Genomic DNA, 22356 nt, shown 5'->3' with positions numbered 1-22356 from the left:
TATTCAACCTGTTTTGTGTTAGTTTTAGTTAAAATTAAGGGTCTGATTAGAATTTCATGCAAATTTTGTAATAAATATTTGGAATTGTTTTGAAAAAAAAAATTTTTTTTTCTAGAAGTAGACTTTTTGGAGACGATAAAAAGGATGTTTGAAGGATGAATGAATAACAGAAATTTTTATTATTTGTGCTTTTGTTGTTCTATTTTTTTATGAGGGATGAGAATACCAGATGTGATTGATTTCAAGTAGGTTCAAAATTTTATATTTGAATAAAGTTTTAGAGAAATATTTTTAATTTTGTCTTGAAAGAAATGTAAATTTTTTAAATTCTTGTCTAAATAATAACTAATTTTTTTAATTAATTAAATTTACTTAATTAATTTTATTTGTTTTAAAAATTTTAATTTTATAATTTTTAAAAAATATTTTAATTAAAATTAAATATTGAATTTATTTTGTATTTTTTTTTGCTTGTCTAAATATTTACTGAATTTTATTTTTAAATTTATTTTATTTAATTTATTTAAATAATAATTTATTTAATAAATTAATAATGATAATTTATTTTATTTAATTTTTAATTTGTTTTAATCATATTTTATTCTTAATTTTTTAATTCAAATAATTAGTTTAATTTTTAAAAAATTTTTAAATTAATGAAAAATTAATATTTTTTTTAAAATATAATTAATTCAAAATAATTTTTTTAAATTTTATAATTTATATTTAATGCATTTAAATGCTAAAAATTGCACTTATAAAATTTACATAACTTCTTTCGTGAACTCAAATTGGATTGAATGAACAAAAACAATTTTTCTTATTGATCATTTTTAAAATTTATATTTAATGCATTTTGCTTTGATAAAAATTGTTCTTATAAAATTTACATAACTTCTTTTGTGAACTCAAATTGGACTGGTTTTTTTCGTATTTCAAGTTAGAAATTAAATTATAATTATTTATGTTTATGTATAATTTTCAGTCAAATTAGGTATGCACAATTTTTTAAATTAAAATTATTTTAAATATATTAAAAAATTAAATTAAAAATTTAATAAAAAATTAGTTTAAAAAAAATAATTTGGGAAATTAAATTAAATTAATTAAAAAAAATTAAATTAAATAAATATTTTATAAATTTCATTGGAATTCGTGTTTGATTTAAAATTAAAATAATATAAATTTTTTATAAATTTATTTTTTTTTGTAGAAAAAAACTTTTATCAAAATATTTTACGAAAAAAAAGAGTTCAATGACATTTCTCAAGAAAAAAACATAAACCGGCGCGAAACGAATTGCATTAACTCGAAAATCCTTATTCTCCATTTTATTCGATTTTTATTTTTTGTTACTTCAAAAAAATGATGTCATCAGCTAAATAAATTATTTTTTTTGTATTTTTCTATCAAACACCTTCCGCCGTCGTCAAATCCGTGTCAGTACATGGCAATAACTATCAGATTTCATGTTTAAATTACAATAAAAAAAATTATTATCACGCTTAATTACGTCATGCAAATTTACATGTTCCTTTATCGCTTCTTTTTAGCACCGAACACTCATTTTGATTAAAAAATTGTTTGTTATGACACACAAAACCATGCATTGATTTTTTTCACTGTTTTTTTTAATACCTTCATCACCATCGAAAAATTGAATGTTATCGTAGTCAAATTTCGCAGATTCTGAATAATTATTTTCCTGCTTGTTGTGACTTTCGTCATCGGCACCGCCACCAACGCACGCGAACCAATGCAACGTACTGTTTATGCTACTGTTATGACTTTGATTTGTGCCTTTTTTGATGTTAAATAAATTAAATGAACCGAAAAAATTAATTAACGTGAAGAAATTTACGAAAAAAAGACCCAGAACCAAGGAAAAAAATGAAAAATTTTATGAAAATAAATTGAAAAAGAAAGAAAATAAATAAAAATTGTGCACGATAATTTAACTTACACTCACCTCTGCTCGCGGATGACGGTCTGGATGGCTGTTTGTTGGGTGCTGCAGGTTCTTTGTTTCCAGCTGGAATAAAAAATTAAAAAAATTATTAGTTTTCATTTTAATTTTTTTTTATTATTATTTTTTATCTAATGAATATTAAATTATTAAATAAAAAAAATAAAAAAAAAAAAATGTTATTTTTATTTTATGAAATTATTTTTTAAATAATTATGTTTACATATAAAAAAATAATTTATAAAATATTTTTAATTAATTAAATATTTTTTTAAATAAATTTTAATCTATTTTAAAAAAAAAAATTTGAAATTTAATTAAAATAAATTCAATTAAAATATTTAAAATAAAAATAATTAATAAATTATTTTTAAGCAATTAAATTTTTTTTTTAAATAAATTAAATAAAATTTAATTTATTTTTAAAAATTATTAATTTAATTTATAAAAAAAAATTAAAAATGATTTTTTTTAATTATTTTAATTTTGTAAATATTTTTTTTATTTTTTTACGAGCATCAAATCACGAAAAATCAACCTTTAAACTCTCAAAAAAGGTCAAAGCATCACGAAATCGACTTAAAATATCATTTTACCTTCCCAAAATATTATTTACAGTGATTCAGTGAGTTAGTCACGTATTACGCGAGTTGTAGGCGTAACCCTACCTGTTTCTTACAATGTGATAAACAATAAATTTGCTTAAAATGGTAAACTTTGTAAACACAAAAAAACGAAGCAAAAACTCATTCAATATTATGACATTACAATAAAGACACCACTAAATCCATAATCTGATGCTAATTACGACGAACACCAAATACGGAAGAAAATAATGTTCAATCGTGACATATTTTGTAATTTTTTTTCTAAAGAAATTTTTATTTTAACAACAAAAAGGGTGCTTTACTTGTTTCTCGACTTGACACCATCACATCAAAATATCCGGAAAAAAGACAGATTACAACGAAATGAACTATCTCAAGGTAAAACTTTTTCACTACTGTCATTTCCGAGCGCGTTATTGTTTTGGATTGCGGCGGAATGCGAGTGAAAATTGCGTGGTGACATGCAAAAGAATAGCGACACACCTAATTTTTGTCGATTTTTGGTCGTAGGTTCACGTACTTGAAAAAAAAATTTAATTTTCTGCGGAAATAAATGTTTATTCAAGAATTAAAATTCAAAAGATGGTTTTTGGCATGTAATGAGATTGTTAATGTGTCGGTTGGTTAGATGGAAAGAATAAATTATTTTGACAAGACTTGACGAGATTTGGCGCCAGAAATTGTGAATTTTAATTTTTCTTAAAGAATTTTTTTGTGAAGTTTTTTTTATATAAAAAAAATTATTAAAGGAAGTAAAGGCTTAAATTGTCATAAAAAAATTAAAACAAAAATTTAAGACGTTTAAAGATAGTAGATTTTTAACTTTTTTCAAGGTCAATTTTTTAACAGTGAAATAATTTTTGATAAAAACTTATTTTAAAAACTTCTGGTTATTTTTGTTCATTAAAAAAAATTAAAATGTTATTTAATTTTTTTATTTTTTTAAAAATTAAATTGAATGAAAAGTTTCATTTTTTAATTAAATAATTTAATTAAATTGTGAAAATAAAAAATAAAAAAATAATAAAAAATAAATAAATAAAAATAAAATAAATAACAAAAAAATGTTTTCAACCTCTTGAATCAATAAAAAAAAATAAAATAAAAAACAGGTGCAAGTTATCAACGCAACAAAAGCAGAAATCTATCGTTGTTAATTTTTTTTTCCTTTGGCACATTTTTTTTAGTTTTTATTTATGATTGCATTAATTTTATTTCTCGCATTCGTTTTGGTTATTTTGACATTAAGATTTGCTTCATTCAATATTTTTTTATATGCTTGTTATATAACGAGTAATTTTTTATACATGCCAAAAAAAAAACAAATATTATTCGCGAAAAAAAAAATCAAATTGCAAACGGGAGGAATCTACAGACGAAAAAAAATCAAGTTGAGACAGCCAAAATATCTAATGATTAATGATAAAATGTTGATGTTTTGCTCTGAATGTTAATTATATTATACAATTTCGGTTTTCGAGACGATATTTGAGTGTTACGTAGATTGGTGAGTTCGAGTTTCTTTTATTGCTTCATTAAATGAAGATTATTTTTTTTGTTAAAATTTATAAAATTCATAAAAAAAAATATGTACCTAGTTTATTCTTATTAATTTTTATTTAATTTTATATTATTTTTAGTTGATTTTTTTTTTTAAATTTTCTTAACATAAATAAAATTTCCAATAAATGTTTTATTTTTTATTGAATTAAAAAATTTTAAAATATTTTTTTTTATTAATTTTTGAATTTTATAAAATATTTTTTTTTGTAATTATTAAAAAAATATTTTATTTTAGAAAAATATTATTTTATTTCATTAAAAATTAATTTAATTTAATTTTATTATTTTTTATGAAAAATTATTTTTTTTTAATTTTTTTACGAAGAAATTCCCATAAAATCTTACTCTGAATAAAATAATTTTTATTCACTTAAATTAAGTGACTCAATAAATTCAACAAACATTAAAAACTCGTTATTCGAATTGTTTTAATATTTATGACTATATTTTGTTATGATTACGATAATAATGACAATGCCCGTTAAAATGACACTTTCATAACGCTTAATCTTTCCTGCGTTGAGTGAAAAAAAATATTCTCATGCGAACGTCGCGTCTTATAAATTTTTATCACGTCATTGGCGATATAATAAATACTTTATTTATATGACAAATCAACACAATTAACACCTACTTGTGTTTTCGCAGGTATTTTTCTGCTTTCAGAGAAAGATTTTTGTTGAATTTCTGTAAATAAACGGCTTTATTAGTCCGGCGACATTTTTATTTATTAACTTTAAAAAAATTTTTTTTATCGATGAATTTCATAAAAAAAAAATATTCGTCACGCAGTTAATTTCTCAATCAATTAAATTGTTCAAGTGAGCTGAATTGATGATACACGCGTCGCTTTTGCTGCGGCGTCATTATTTTATTGACAACTTAATTTTTATTTGAAATTCAATTTTAACGACAATTTATTCTAAAATCAATTAATGTGCACTAAGTGAATTTTTTTCCGACTAAAAAGGTATGAAAGGTACTTAAAATCCAACCAGCTGTTGGTCGGATGCAATCAAGGTCGTCTCATAAAAATATTTTATATAAAATCTGATCAGATAAATGCTTTTTATTAATTATTATTATTTATTTTTTTTTATTTATGAGTTTTATGAGGCAAGTTCATAAATGAGTCCTCCTACGTAACATTTAGAGGTATTGAGTTAATCGTGAGTATTATTATTTTTTTCACACAGATTAACATCTTAATAACATTTTTTTTTGTATATAGGTTACTGTGCTACAAAAGAATTAAAGCATAAACGACAAACAAGTGTGTTGAATTAATGTAACATTCATCATATTTGGTGATTTTAACACGTTTCAAGCAGAAAAATATTATTTTTTAGTTTTCTTTTTATTATTTTTTTGTAAAAAATATTTTTTTATTTAATTTAATTAAAAATATAAAAAATTCTACTTTTTAAATTAAATTATTTATATTATAAAATTTAAAAAAAATATTATAATTTTTTTTATAAATAAATTATTATAAAAATTTAAAGAAATATAATGAATTTAATATAAATAAAAAATATTAAATTAATAATAAAATAAATTAAATGTGATTATATAATATTGGTCAATATTTATTATTATTAAAATTTATTTTATTATTAATTTAATAATTTATTTAGTATTTATATTAAATTTATTATATTTCTTTAAATTTAGAAAATTATTTTTATTTTATTAAATTTTTATAATAATTTATTTATAAAAAAAAATTATAATATTTTTTTTAATTTTGATTTGATATTTAAATATTAAAAATAAAAGAAATTTAATTGCAATCATAATTTGTATTTTTTTTTCAAGTAATAAAATATTAAAATACTTAATTCAAAAAAAAAAAATAAATTTACAATTTTAATTTAATAAAAAAATATAAAAAGATTAATAAGACTTTAAAAAAAAATTATGAAAATTTTAAACATTTTTAAGTTAATAATATTTATTATTTTATTTTTTTTTTTATTTATTTTATCTAGATTAAAAAAATTTAATAATTTTAATTTTAATTAAAAAAAATAAATTTAATAAAATAATAAATAAAAAAAAATAAATACTTAATAAAAATAAAAATATTACTTAATAATATAAATAATTTAATAAAATTAATTAATTGTATTTAAATAATTATTTTTTTATTTTTTTTATGAGTTTTGTCATTTAAAAATGCGATCAAGTCTCACTAATCATAAAAACATTTTAAAAATATTTTTTATAAATATGTTCAAAGTGTCACAAATTACACATAACCAGACACTTCCATTGTATTTTAAGTCAAAGTCATTCAATCAATAATATTGTAAAACTGTAAATAAGAAGCTTATTTTATTTTCTGTCCACTCTACAACGACACATTCGGTGTCTGTCTCTATCTCTATTTAAGTATTTAAATAACTGGAAATAAATATTCGCAAACGCCGCACAAAACAAAAAATATCATCGCAACCGCCAATAATTTACCACTTTTATTGGTTGTTGACTAATGATTTATTTTTAGTAAAATTTTTTTTCTGCCAGTAGAAATATTTCCGTTTTTAGAAAAATTTAATTGTCTTACCGATATTTTGTTTTTGTATCGTCGAATGTCGCTGATGATTTTGCTTCTGCAGCACATTATTTATCACATTACTGTTGCTCGGATCGCGCGTCACCCGATTTTGCTTGCGTTGCGCATGATAATAATTGTTGTGGTAGAACTGATTGTTGTTGTTTAAAATTAATTCACGTTTCAAATCGGTCTCGCTGAGATTCTCTCTCGACAATGATTTCACTAAAATTCCCCGGAGAACTGCCAGCGTCTCCGTGGGTATTCGATGATCGACCTCCTCGATTCCCATAATGAACGAATATTTATTGCACTAATTTTTCCAAGTTACAACAAACGACCGGCGTAAAAAAAAAATAAATTCCATCAAAAAAAAATCCGAGTTGAATAAATTAACCATTTATGGATGCATGGGTACGTCATTTGTTCACTGCGAGCCTACTTTGTGGATTTTTTCTGCGATCATGACATTATTTACATTGACAATAAATATTTTTTGTGTAAAGTAACAATTTTCTGTACTTTGTGTGGGTTTCAATTTTTTTTTTTTTTGCTTAATTTTCAACAATTCACTTTTGTTTGAAGACTCTTGATAGAAATTAAAAGCTCTTCAAATTTTTTATCATGATCAATTCATCATTCACCGGATTCTGATTCACTTCAGACCATAAATAAAACCTTGTCTAATCTTTTGAGTTTTTTTTAAACACTTTTTTAAAAAATTATGTGAGTGTTTACGACATCACAATTCAAACGAAACTGAGTCACTCGATAGATTTTTAGCTGATTTTTTTTTTTTTATTTATTTTTGTACGACATCATGCACGAGCCTTATATTTGCACAAGTATTGTGAATACATTATCGATGGATAAAGGTCACATTTTTGCACTTTTTTCAGGAATTTTTGGATTTTTATCTTTTTTTGGTCACTTTTTGGTGTTGATTTTCTTCTTCCTTTTCGATATTTTTTCTTTTTTGTGCTTTTTCGATAATTTTATGGTTTGTTTATCTAATCAATGAACGAAAAAATGTAAAAATTGTGTCGTTTTAAACAGTTTTGTGTGTACAGTTTCACAGAATATTGACAAACCGGCTCTCTGTGTACAAATTGTATCATGTCATATTGTACCACATATTTTTAAGTGATATATTTATTAAAATAAAGGTGGGTTGGAACGTATGGGGTGAATATTTCCATAAATTTGTACTTTAATGATTTTTTTCAAGGACAAGTTTAGATTAGGAAATTGAAGAGATTTGTTAAGTCAGAATATTTTTAAAAAATTTTTCTTATTCTTATATTTTTACTAAATTTTTTTGTTCTGATTTAATTTTATTTTTTATTTTATTGATTTTTTTTATTTTTAACCTTTTTTTAATTAAAAATATAAAATAATAAAAATAGTTAATAAAATTAAATAAAAAATTTAAAAAATATAATTAAATGTTTTTAAAAAATTACTTAAACTTTTATATTTTTTTTTTAATTTTTTATATTATTTCAAATGTGCATTTTTTTAAAAAAATTTTAAATTTCTTTAATATTAAAGATATAAAATGTACAAAAATATTATTACGAAATTTTTAAAATTTAATTAAAATAATAAAATAAATTTTTAAAAAAAATTAATATAAAATCAATATAAAATTGAAATTTAATTAAACATAAAAATAATAAATTAGAAAAATAAATTAATAAGAAGAATTAAATAAATTAATATTCATTTAATATAAAGTTTTTAATATTTTTAAATTTTTTAAATCTTTTAAATTTTAAAAATTTTTGAAAATTATTATGAACCTCACCAAAAAAAAAATAAAAATTTCTTTAAAAATTTAATTAATTTTATTAAATTCTTAAGTTATGCAATGAATACTATTTTTATGTATTTGTCCCTTGCGATATGCAATGAAGTTCACATTACATATTTTGAAATTTTCATAGAATTTCAAATCCTTTTTAGACTTTTTAACATACAAAAACCTTCTGATAACTAAAATGAACAAAATAAATCAAAATATAAAGAAATTCATGAAACAGAACTCGAGTTATTGCGTTACAATTTTTTTTTTATTTTAAAATTGGATTTTCTATTAAGATTTTAAACTTTTAAATTTCATTTTCATTAAAATTTAGAAAAAAAATAAACTTTTTAATAAATAAAATCATCTCAAAGCCTATAAAATACCAATATGCATTTAAAAAATGCAATTCTCAAACGTTCCATCCGCCCATTCAATATTTACACAAACTACTAATAAATAAGGAATTCAAAAAATTTATAGTTTACTTCATACGCGTATGTCTCGCCGTACTTTCATTCACTTCACGTACTTTAAATGATTGAATGAAATACAAAAATGAACAAAACGCTACAATACAGAAAATACCAGAAGCGAAGATTAATTTCTTATTTTTGCAAAATCTCGAAGAAAAATTGAATATTATGACAGCAATCAATCTTTTTCTCTTTTGCATTAAAAAAAAATAAAAATCGAAAATTAATATTGACCCGAAATAAATCGTGTGTGGTACTTAGGTATCTTCCGTCAATAAATAAAAATACAAGTGCACAATAAAATTAGCTGATTGAAATTCGAATAATTTATTTTTTTTTAATTAAATGGATGTGCTTGATTGGACTTTCAATCAGACTGAGAGAACTTCATTGTGATCTGTTTCTCATAAAAAAAATCTAAATAACGCACATAAATAAACAACGAGACACGTATCATAACTGTTTCAAGTGGTACATGCAATATTATATTATTATAACCGCAAACACACACACGAAAAATAATGCACAGAAAATTAAGTCACAATTTTTACAATCTAAATTTTTTTTTGCACGTATGAGACATGCACTACTGCGCTTTTTAATGGCTTGGCAGAGAGTGTTAAAAATTCTCATGTTGCTCATATTGCTCTAAATATTTCATAAAACGAACATTTTCAAGACCAATCATAATAATTGGAATGAATGGAAGATAATCCAATTTATTTATATATTTTTTTAATTCGTTTAATGCTAAACGATTCTTGTTATGTTAAACATATATGATGGCTTTGTTATTTAATATTTATTTATTTTTGTACTGAAGGAGATACATTTTTCACAAAAAAAAAAAAAAAAAAAAAAAAAAAAATTAGACGGGTTTATTTCCGCTCAATTTTGTTTATTTATATTAAATTTCTTGGAAACAAAATGAAATAAAAAAAAACAAAAATTTTTTTTTAGATAATTATATGACATGATACATGTTAAAACAACAATTTGTACATATTTCTGTTGGTTATCACTTTTATTTATTTTTTTTTTTAATTTTTTTAACTCACTTTTTATTATTTATTAATAATTTTTATAATTATTTTAAATATTTTTTCAATAAAAATATCCTTTCTGGAACACACATGCTTCTTATCTCTTTAATTTATTTTTTAAACACATTTTTTTTTATTTTAATAAATATTAATAAATTCTTTCTGAGATTACTCCAATACAATAAATTCTACTTTTCTCATTAAAAAAATTATTTTTATTTATTTTTTTTTATTATTTAATCTCATTAAACTATCAAGAAACCCGCGTTGCGCGTCGCAAGACTTATCGCGCGAGTCAGACAGTTAATTGTATTAATCATAAGACTACACAATGCAAACTGAACAATATTTAATAAAGATCAACAGTTACGACCACGAAGCACAATAATAGTAGTAATAACAATACAAACAAGTTTTTCAGCCGTACCCACGAGAAATAAGTGAGAGTTTTACTCAACTGATTTTTTTTTTATGGTTGTTCAATCCACTACTGTGAATTATTTTTTTGAGTACTGAGAGACTCACGCATGTTGTCTAAACTAAACGAGCGACGCTGTATTGCTGAATTGAATACACGACGACGAAGTGGATAAATTAATTTTGATTTTTGTACGTAAAATATTAAAAACTGAGAGAAATATTAATTCTTTGAGAGAGTTTCTCAGCAAGTATGTGGGTTTTTAGTTTAATATATATTGGTTCTTGACAATAAATTTGTGTGTATGGAGTTAGATTTATAACGTAAAGAGACACGTTTGCGTTATCTATATAAAAAGATATTTTGTTTGGTATAGCAATGATTGTCAAAGTTGAGTGTTTTGTTGGATGTTTGTAAACAAACGAATAAATTAGCGAATAATTGTTGGAGATAAATTTTTATATTGGCGAAGTATTTTTATTATTTTTTTTCAATTTTTTTTAGAAATTTTATTTTTTATTTTAAAGATTTTAAAGGCAAGTTTTGTTTTATTTTTAAATAATTAAAATATTTTTAAATTTATATTTTATTATTCATTATTATTTTTTAAAAAGTTATTTAAATTTAATTTTTATTTAAATTTTATTAAAAATAAATAAAAAAAAATAAAATAAATAAAAAATAAATTTAAATTAATTATTTTAATAAATTTATTAAAATTTTAATTTAATTAATTAATTACATCAATTAAATTCAATAAAAATGAATTATTTTGAGTTTTAAAAATGTCTAAAATATTTGAAATTTCCTATTCAATTATTTCAAAAAAATTTTAGAGAGATATCGAGTCAAATATAAAAATTAAAGAATTTTTAATAATTTTTTATTTATTTATTTTTTTTTTTTGAATTAACTTTGTTTTTGCACAATTTTAAAAATAAAACAAAAATATAAAAATTTAAATTTTTTTTTAAATATTAATATTTATATTTTTTTAAAATATTTTTTTTTTAATAAAAAATTTTAAATATTTTTTTTTAATTATTTATAATTTACGAAAAAAATGTGTAAAATGTTAAGAAATTTCTTTTGAAAGAAATACTTTTTAAACTGATTTTTTAGTTTTTTTCATCCCAATTTTCTAAACATTATTTTTAACCTTTGACTTTGTTTTGATTTTTCATTCTTCACAATTTTTTTTTGAGACATTTGAAATTATTATTTTTTACATTATTTAAGTTTTTAAATTTTTTGAGTTTTTCTAAAAAATAATGATTATCTTTAAATTTTTTTAACACTTATCCAAAACAAAAGAAAAAAAAACCGTTTGAAGTTTAGTGAAAACCAGGAAATAAACATTTTACGCAATAATACATTTGTCATATTTTTTTTCGTTGTAACCAGTAGTTTTTTTTCACAAACAGATAAATATATTATATTTCCCGTAATTTTCACACTTCACCTTCAAATTACATCTGTCTCACTTAACATGCCCTAAAGATTGCCTCACCGCAGCAAAAAAGGCAAGTTTAGGGAAAGTGTAACTGAAACATGATTTTTCTAATGGAAAAGTGTGATTGAAAAAAATCGAAACGAATTTTGCTTAATTTTATTGCATTTACTGCGGAACTACGCAGTTTTAAGGGCATGATGCAAAAAAAAAAGTTGTTGTTGCGGTAATAATTTTATTAAATTACATTATTTGAAAGTTGTGTTATTTTATATGACTGATTCGTAATCATGTAATGAGTTTATTATGTTTTGGTCATTATTATTCAAGTTTTACGGCGAATCTATTGAACCAACTTTACATGCCTTTACCTCACTTCATTTCATAATGGGACACGTGTAATAATGATCGTTGTTAAAATAAATTCACATAAACAACAAAAAAAGGTAATTTTTCTCTGAATCACGATTAATCTTTTTTTTTTTTTTGTTCTTGTTGACAAGTCTTTTGTTTTTTTTTTATTTTAATTTTTTTTCAGGTCACGCATTTTGTTGTGAAGTTCAGTAGCAAGTACTTGAGAGAATTCGCTGCTGCTGCACCATCATTAGTCGCTAAATGTATATTATTAGTTACTCCCTTTAGGTGATTTGTCGTAAATAATTGCACAACATTAAAAAGAAGTAGCAGCGGACAGAAGCTGTCACTCAACAGTCGTTTTGATTATTTTTTTTCGCTAAAGATGCTTTGATGAAGGTTGTATTCTTGAACTATTTGACCATTTGCGCATTTATTTTAATGTTTATGGTTAGGAGGAAAAGATTGTAATTTCTCACGTGATCGATGCTCGTAATAATCGTTAACCTTTGGTAGAGAGTTGCAGTCACTTACCTAAAATTAAAGAAAAAAATGAAGAAAAATTAGTTTTATGTATTTTTTTTAAATTTTAATATATTTTTATAGTGAATTTATTTAAGTTTTATCTAAATGAAATATATTAATTAATTTTTTTAAATATTTTTTTTTTAATTTTAATTTATAAAATTAATTTTTTAGTTAATTTTTTTAAAAAACATTAATTTGATTTTTAATCAAAAAAAAAAAAAAAAAAAAATATATTCCAAAAATTAAAAAAAAAATCATAATTTTGCTTTAAAAAAATATGATTAGGTACACTATAAAAAATCCATGTCTCGCACGGTGTCTCGCGCCATGTCCGAAAAAAATTGATGAAAAAAAATTTCTGCCAAAATCCTCTTATTATGAGGGCTCATGTACAGATTTTTGAAAATTGAGCTATATTACCGTTCTCCGTCTCAAATTGAAGGTTTTGGCATTAGAAACAACTTTTGTTTTGGACTTTTTCAAAATTTTGCGTTTCCGATGTACAGGAGCCATTTAAAGATGTTAGCAAAAAAATTTAAGTCAAAATCCTCTTATTATGAGGGTTCACATACCGATTTTTCAAAATTTTTTCAACTTTTGTAGATCACGGTTCTCCAGCTCAAAATGAAGGTTTTGGCATTAGAAACAACTTTTGTTTTGGACTTTTTCAAAATTTTGCGTTTCCGATGTACAGGAGCCATTTAAAGATGAAAAAAATTTAAGTCAAAATCCTCTTATTATGAGGGCTCATGTACAGATTTTTGAAAATTGAGCTTTATATAAATATATAAAAATAAAAAATTTTTAATTATTAAAATTTTTAATTATTTAAAGTAAAATTTTACTTTATTTAGAAAAAATATTTTTATTTATATTATTTTACTTATTTTGAATTTTATTTTTTAAATATTTTTTTTTTATTAATTTTTAATTTAATTATTTATTTATTATTTATTTATTTAATTATTTATTTAAAATAATTTAAATTTTAAAAAATCAGAAGCTTTCCATCAGTGCCTTAAAAATCTTTTTATGTTGCAAAAAATATTTTTTTTTTAATTTAAATTTTAAGAATTTTAAATTGTATTTTTTTTAATGAATAAATAAAAATAATAATAAAATAAATAATTATTAAATATTTATATAAATATTTTTTAAAATAAAAACACTTCGAAAATCAATCAAAACAAAACAACCGACCACACTCGAGTCATTTCATTGCAACATCTCAATACCAAGCACTTTTTCACCATTATTTCCGTAACTCAAACACGGTGATTATTTATTGTACTTCTGACACTCATAAACAGCATATTTTTCACTACCAATTTCCCCGATGGGCATATTTTACATTAATCCATGTTATATTTCAAAAGAGGTGTACCTTTCATCCATTTAAGCGCGAACAACGACCAACTATTTGTTTGTTTACTTTTATCTCGCATTTCTCGCGCGAACAAAACTTTTATTTATTTTTGTGAAAACAAAATGATTTGACACAAAATGAAAATCAGTCAGCTGTAACAAATCGCTCGTAGGAATTGCGGGAGAAAATCAATCGATGTGTGATTCCATCGAAAAATATGCGAAGAAAGAAAAAAGTAGTTACAGGTGTTTCTCCGTATTTGCAAGAAGAAAAAAAAACAAGTTTAGAAGAACAATTTTTTCTGCGGTGACAAGATACGCATTGTCAGATAATGTCGCGAAACATGTTTTACCTGTCCATTCTACGTAAAGGCAGGCAACTTTGTCACAAGCACTTTATCTTTTCTCGTTGAGTAATTCGCAAATCAGCCGTTAGTGATCGATTAATTGGCGATTTTTGCGATAATTTTCACGCAAGGCGACAACTGATGATGCAAGAAATTGTCTGGCGGCTCTCAAATAAATCTAAAGCCACCCAAGTTTTTTAAAGCGTCTGCGTCAAGTCTGCGTTTTAGATTAAAAAGTCGGTTAATTCGCATGTTGGGATCTCAATTGCACGCGAATTAAAGGCAACAACTATCATTATGTTGAATAGTATAATTATCTGTATTATTAGTAGAAGGCAATCGTTTAGTGAATTGATGAAGGTAGGTATTTATTATGTTTCACGTGCTTTAGTTTGATTTTTTAAAAAGCATTTTATTAAATTTTCGAGAAATTTCGTATAAAATGTTGTATTTTAGTGAAAAATAAATTAATTAAAAAATCTCAAAAAATTTTAACAATCAATAAAAATTCGGTAAAATTTAAAAAAAATAAAATTGCAATAAAAATTTGAAAAAAAAACTTAAATAATTTCAGAAAGATAAAAAAAAAATTTTTAATTAGCTTTAAAAATTAGTAAAATTTAAAAAAAAAATTGAAAACGAAAAATTATTAAAATCAAAAATATTTTTTTTTAAATTTAAATTATTTTTTTAAAAATATTATAAAAATTTAAAATTAAAAAATTCAAAATCTTTAAAAAAAGATCGTTAAAAATTATTCTAATAAATTTTATAAATTAATAAAGCTCTAAAAATTATTTTATTAAAATTTAAATTGTTTTTTCATTTTAAATTAATATCAAATAAAAAAAATTGAATTAAAAAAAAAAATTAAAAATAATTAATTTTTTTTTTTTTTTTTTTTATTAAAAAAAAATGTAAATTTATGTTTAAAAAATTAAATTTTATCAAACATATTTTTTTTTCTTAATCGATCAAGGAATTCTCTTGGGTATTCCAATAAAATGTAAGAAACCCATTGTCGGGAACTCCTCTATGTACCTATATAATTAATATCAATCATCATCATTCACGGAACTTTTTTTATTCCTCTTCGAAAAAAATTGTAATGAGACATAACATAATTTTTTTAAAGGTATTGTCCATTTATATGAAAAATCACTTTTTTTTTGTTGTTGAAACAGTGCCGGATTTTCTGAGTACTCTTCTGATGAATTTGTGATTTTCCTTGGATGACATCACTGAACACTGCCAAATATTTATTCGGTACTTACTAATCAAAAACGTGTAGAAGGTTGATTTTATTTGAATTTCGGAAGAAGATGTTAAACATTGCATTACACAACAAATTAAGACATCAAATATTCAATCAGTTTGAAATTATTTGTCAGTCTTTATTGTTCTTCTAAAATAAAAGGAGGTGATTTTAAATATTTAAAATAAAAAAAAAATAATTAAGTGAAAAAATGTTCCAAAAAATCTCTTTACTGTGTCTCGCATTAATATTGCTCTCGAGCACTTTAGTGAAGTCAAAACCATTAAATTCCGATTTAAAATCCTATCGAGATGAAAGAAATCCTGATCAAAGTTACAGTTTTTCGTGAGTGTCGAATTAAAAAAAAATAAAAAATTTAATTATTTTTTTTATTGGTTTTAGATATGAGACAATCGATGGTCAATTAAGAGAAGAATCAGGCAACTTTGTTGATGTGAATGGCTCAAAAGTGCTCGTAGTAAAAGGAAAATATAGTTTTGTAGCTCCCGATGGAATCACGTATCTCGTGAGTTATGTCGCAGATCAAAATGGATATCGAGCGACGACGGAACATTTTACAGCAGAAAATGCTGCTGAAGAGAATTTTGGTGTTGAGCTATTAGCAAAGAGGATTAGTCCGCATTTAGTGGCTTCGTTAACGGGATGAAATTTAAAAAAAAAATTTAATCTGAATATTTAAAAAAAATTATTAATTATTTTAAAATATTTTTATTTTTAATTTTATTTTATTTTTATACAAATTTAAAAAAAATAATATTATTAAATTTATAAAAATGAAAGTTTCATACAAAACAGTATTTCAGGCCGCAAAGGTTAAAGTAGTGTCTTGCGAAGCAAAAAAATAAATTAAAATAAAAATAAAATACATTTTTTTTGTAGCTTTTACTTATGATACATTGAAAAACAATTTAATCATCAAGGATCGCAACCGGTTTTGAAAATCTCTTAAAACAAGAACGACTCTTGCAGAAAACAGGCAGTCAAAATTTACATCTCCTGTTGAATACTTCACTCCAGACACAAAATTTTCAAAATGAAATTTTTAATAATTTTTGTTGCTGTAATACCGTTAGTTTTTGCTCAAAATAAAAATCCTGGATTAATCTCGGAATATGATGAAAGAAAACCCGATAACAGCTACTATTTCTCGTAAGTTTCTATTTAAAAACCCTCAAAAAAAAATTAACATTTTCTCAAAAAAAAGGTACAATACTATTGACGGTCAACATCGCGACGAAAATGGGGAATTTGATGAAGAAGATAACTCCTTTAAGGTTCGTGGTCGTTACAACTTCATCGATGCAAATGGAAAAATCTACGAAACAACATACGTTTCCGATAAAAATGGATATCGCTCAAATTTTAAAATTATAAAAGCTCTTCAAGCGACTGCTGAAAATATTGTAGACAGACTCAAAGACTCGTTAATAGGATGAAATTTTAAAAAATAATACCTAATTTAATTTTTTTGTAATTATTTTGAATTTTTTAAAATCTGTTCTTAACAAAAAAAAAAAAAATAAAATAAAAGTCTAATTCAAAAAAATAAATAAATAAATTATTATTCAAAGTAAATTTAATTTAAAATTATTACTTAAATTAAATTTAAATAATTTTATTTAATTGAATAAATCAATAGAATTTTTATTAAATTTGTTTAAAAAAATATGAATAATTTTTAACATTAAAAAAATGTTAAAGATGCCCCAAAAAAAAAATTGTGACCCGCTCAAGTGACACGCACATTGCTTGTTGTGTAAAAAATTGAAAAAATGTTATAATAAATTAAATTGAAAAAAAAAATATTTTTTAGATATTTTTTAGTTTTAACAAATTAAAATAAAAAAAATAAGTAAAAAAATTAAGCATATTAATGATGTAACCTATAGATATCTTTAGAAGCAAAAAAGAAGGAAGATACTCGTTATTCCGGCTTTTTGTAATTTATTCATAAACAAATAAGCTCTTCAAAAAAGAATGACCTGTGCAAAAAAAAAAACAAATCTGCGAAATATTCAGTCATAAATTGTGTCTTCTATAGATTAGATCAGTTCAGATAAAAAAATTCAAGATGAAATTTGGATTTTTAATAATATTTTTTGCCCTTATTACATTTGCTTTTGCTCAAAATAGATTATTTAAACTAATCACAGAATTTGAAGACCAATATCCTGATAAAAGTTTCTATTTTACGTGAGTTTTAATTCAAAATTACTTAATGAATTTAAAAAAATAAAATTAAAAATATTTAAATAGTTACAAAATCGTTAACGGAAACGAAAAGAAGATCGCGACGAGAGCAGCGAACTTTACGATTATTTAAATATTATGGTCGTTAAAATTTTATCGATGCCGATGGAAAAAAATCTATTAGACCTCGCTTGTTTCTGAATAAATATAAAAATCGAGTGAAAAAAATTATTTGTAAGTGAAAATAAATAGAAGAATTTCTTTCTTTAAAAAAATATTAATAATTAAATAAATTAAATTAATTGAAAAAAAATAACAATAAATAATGTTAAATATTTTTTTTTAAATAAAAACTACTAAATTTAAATTATTAATTTTAAATTAGATTTAATAAATAATTTAATTTAATTTTTAAAATTAATTTTCAAAAATTATTTAAAATATGCATTTGTTTATTATTAAAATAAATTTTTTTTTAAAAAAAGCATCTCAAGTTGTCTTCTTTTAAAAATTGTCATCAGAAGCAAAAAATTGAAGATACTTGTTATTTCAGATTTTTTTTTATGATATATTTATAAACAATTTAATCATCAAGGATCGAAACCGGTTATTTGAAGCTCTTCAAACTAGAATGACCTATGCAGAAAATAAAAATACAGAAAATAAGCAGTCAAAACCTGCATCTTCTATCGACAACTTCACTCCTGACAAAAAAATTTAAGATGAAATCCGGAATTTTAATAATTTTCCTTACTTCTATTTCGTTAATTTTTGCTCAAAATTCAAATCCTGAATTAATTTCCGAATTTGATGAACGAAATCCCGACCACAGTTACTATTTTACGTAAGTTTAAATCCAAAAACTAAAAAAAAATATTAAAAAAAAATTCTAAAAAGGTACAAAACGGTTGACGGTCAACATCGCGACGAAAACGGCGAATTTGACGACGAAGACAATTCCTTGAAAGTTCGTGGTCGTTACAGCTTCGTCGCTGTCGATGGAAAAATCTACGAAACAACTTACATTTCCGATAAAAATGGATACCGCCCAAATTTTAGAATCATCATGAAAGCTCTCATGGATGGTATGTTGCCGAATATTAAAAGAATCAAACCCAGTGCCGTTGCATCGTTAGTAGGATAAAAAAAAAATAAAAATTTCTTTCAATCATCATAAATTAAATGTGTGCCAAGTTAAGTTTACTCGGTCATTGTCATCGCAATTTAGAACGTAATTCGCCGCCATTCATCAGTTGCCAAAATATTTGAAGAGTTCCGCATTTTTTGTGGGCATTTATTTTAACGAGACGTCATGAAACTAGCTAATTTACTATTAGACTAAGAATCAAATGACGATAAACGTGACGCTAGAGGCGATGATGATGACAGAAATCTGTTATTTTTTAGTTGATGACAATAGAATTGTCGAAAAAAAAAATTTTTTTACGAGAAAAAATTGTTTACTGAGATATACAAATATTTTTGTACAAAAAAACGTGAACGACCTTCATAAAATATATTTTTTTCGTGTGTCAGAAATAAAGTGTTTTAAAAAAATTTTCATATTTTTTATTGAACTTTTTAAATATTTTGATTTTTTTAAATGTTTTAAAATATTTATTAATTTTTTTATTATTTATAAATTTATTTATTAAATTTTTTTTAATAAATTAATTAATTAAAAAAAAATAAGAAAATATTTTAATTAAATATTTAAAAATTATTTTATTCAAAAAAAAATTTTAAAATATTTTTTAAATAAAAAATTAATTAAAAAAAATTTAAAAAAATATTTTAATTAAATTTTTTAATTAATAAATTTAATTAATTAAAAAAAATAATTAAAAATATTTTAATTAAATATTTAAATTTTTTTATTAATTAATTTATTCTAATAATTAAATTTTTAAATAATTTTTTATAATTTATTTTAAATGTTCAAAAAATTTAAATCTTCTAATTTTTGCATATTTTTCAAAACCAATCTACAGGATGTTTAATTTAAATCAATTAAAATTATAATTTTTAAACACACATGTTTCCATAGAGCTCATCACAAAAATAGAAATATTTAAACATGGAACATGCGTTAGTGCTTAAAACAACAAAAATTACTACGAAAAGTCATAAAATTTGTAAGACAAGCTATAAAAGTGAGACCATTGTCTTTATTCATGAACCGAAAATAAATTTATTCATGTGTATTTTTTTTGTTGTTGTTTTGTTTTTTGGAAGTTCAATTAATACGAAAAAAGAAGAAGTAAATTACCGACAAAATTTTTGTTTCACTTTTAAAAATTTTTTAAATGCATTTACATGACTCGGCACTTTTTGATTGATTTTTTTTTGTTTTCGACCTTGATATGTCGTCCCCCGCTCTCGCAGGTCTTGCATTTTCTGACAAATTACCATCATTGTTATACAAAATTTCAGCAAAAATCACTTCATTAATGATTGGTTTAATTTACAATGCAGGGTTATTGTGACGACGAGATTTATTTCGAAATTTTTACACAGCGGGCTTGACAAAATTTCTCAAATATTTATTTGAAAAAAAAAAAAAAAATAGACAAGCCCTGTAAGTAACAATGATGATGAACTCTTTTCACCTCGTGCCGCGTCTTCTAGCGTGTCTAATAAAATATCTACTCCCACCTACACACGATTTTGTGTCTGATCTGATGAATTACATGACAAGACTTAAGCTCCATATGATTGATTTATGAATTTTTCTTTATTAAAAAAAAAATCACGAACACTTTATTCGAGAAGATCGTCAAAAGTATCAATTTAATGGTTCGAACAAATAAATCAAAGTCATTACTTTCTCCTATTTTGCAATTATAATCAAGAACAATCTCTTCGCCTCGTTGGCCAGTTCTAAGATATTTTTCCTACTGTATGACTCTTTTTTCAAGTGATTATCAATTTATTTACAAACAACAATGTGAAGAGAAACAATGAAAACGGAACACGCCTTAAAACTCTCTTTTTAACGACAAAGATAGAAAAATATCGCTTTACCGATTAATCGCGCGCATACACTTGTGGGCAGACCACGCTCTCAGTTAAGGTTAAGTAGAAAAGATGCAAACGCTACAAAATAGGTAAGCACTTTGAAAATCATGATGGAACGGGAAAAAAATGATTTATTGTACATGAGGTTGAATTAAATTAATAATAAATAAATTTTGAGTTCCCTTTCAAAAAGAAAATAAAATTAAACATTACACAAGAAATAAAAATTCAATAAATTACAATTTTTTTCTAATACAAAAAAAAAATATATAAAACTACAAGACCTTTTGTAATTAAAATTTTGACCCTAAAAGATTTAATGGCAAACAAACGATGAGAAAGATGATTTCACGAGCAATTAACAAAAAAGTTGCGAATTTTTAATTATTTATTGAAGTTTGCATAAGATGTTTCATAATACATTGCATTAAAAATTCAGACATTTTAATATTATGATTTAAAAGTGTCAAATCATGATTATAATAAAAGTTACTGACAGGCAGGTCAAAAAAATTTTTTTTAATGATAAATGTTTATATTAAATGCAAAAAAAATATTTAAATGACCAAAATTAACTTTCTAAAGGTTTGCGATTTTTTTTGGCAATTTTTTTTTCTCTTCTTTCATATTTTTTTTATTTTTTTTTTTTGTTTGTTTATAAAATATGAACCTAACCTAAAACTATGTTTGTGAAATAAAAACAATGATAAAATCGCCATATATAAATACATTTCCTGTCATCTATGCGGTCATTTATATTAGTTTATGTTTGTTTTATAAAGTGACAAAAAATATTTTTTTTTACAAAAAAATAAACTGACAAACCAATTTCTCCAATATCTTAACATATTATTTCTTTTAGCTTTTAGTCACTATCATTTATCGTTATAATTTATAATGTTTAATAAAATAAATAAGGCTTTTGCGATTTGTGAAAATGTTTTTTAATTAAAAATTAAAGATAAAAGTTAAAGATTTTAGCTTTTGCTATATCTCAAAAAATATAATTTTTTTTACGATTTGGTTGAAGGTTATTTGATTTTTTAAACTTATTGTATTGGTTATTGATTATAGGCAGTTAATTTATTTAATTTTATTTTATGGCTGGCAAAGCCAGCAAGTAGAAACACCAACAGGTATTGTCCATTTACATCTGTTTACATATGATTAAAAAATAATGATATCGATAATAGAGAACTTTAAAAAGAGATTGAAGTACATAAATATCAGAAAAGATAGACATAGTAAATAAAAATTAATTTTAAAGTGTATGTCACGAAGCTTCCGTATCCATGTGCCAAAATAGTGTCGATCCATTGCTTCTTGAACACATCATAAGTTAATCCTTAAAAGGACATTTTTTGACAGATAAATTAATATATTCATATTCCCG

The 22356-nt window shown here is 22.5% G+C and overlaps 1 protein-coding gene across 11 annotated transcripts in view; it reads right to left on the bottom strand.

Moving 5' to 3' along the window:
• The window catches only part of LOC134827790 (ensconsin), a 64770-nt gene that overhangs the window by 10596 nt on the left and 31818 nt on the right, over positions 1 to 22356 (bottom strand). For 2 of the 11 annotated variants that reach the window (XM_063840616.1, XM_063840612.1), the window contains 2 exons: positions 1970 to 2032; positions 1639 to 1800 (listed from right to left, as the gene is read on the bottom strand). In XM_063840616.1, the coding sequence (XP_063696686.1) occupies positions 1639 to 1800; positions 1970 to 2032 (225 nt within the window). Of the gene's footprint in view, positions 1 to 1638; positions 1801 to 1963; positions 2033 to 6706; positions 7688 to 22356 lie in introns of those variants that run through there. The other 9 variants (XM_063840619.1, XM_063840617.1, XM_063840620.1 and 6 more) reach the window with 7 other exon arrangements.

This window comes from Culicoides brevitarsis, chromosome 1 (assembly GCF_036172545.1).
Source record: "Culicoides brevitarsis isolate CSIRO-B50_1 chromosome 1, AGI_CSIRO_Cbre_v1, whole genome shotgun sequence".
Lineage (NCBI taxonomy): Eukaryota > Metazoa > Arthropoda > Insecta > Diptera > Ceratopogonidae > Culicoides > Culicoides brevitarsis.
This window is presented reverse-complemented; position numbering and strand designations above follow the sequence as displayed.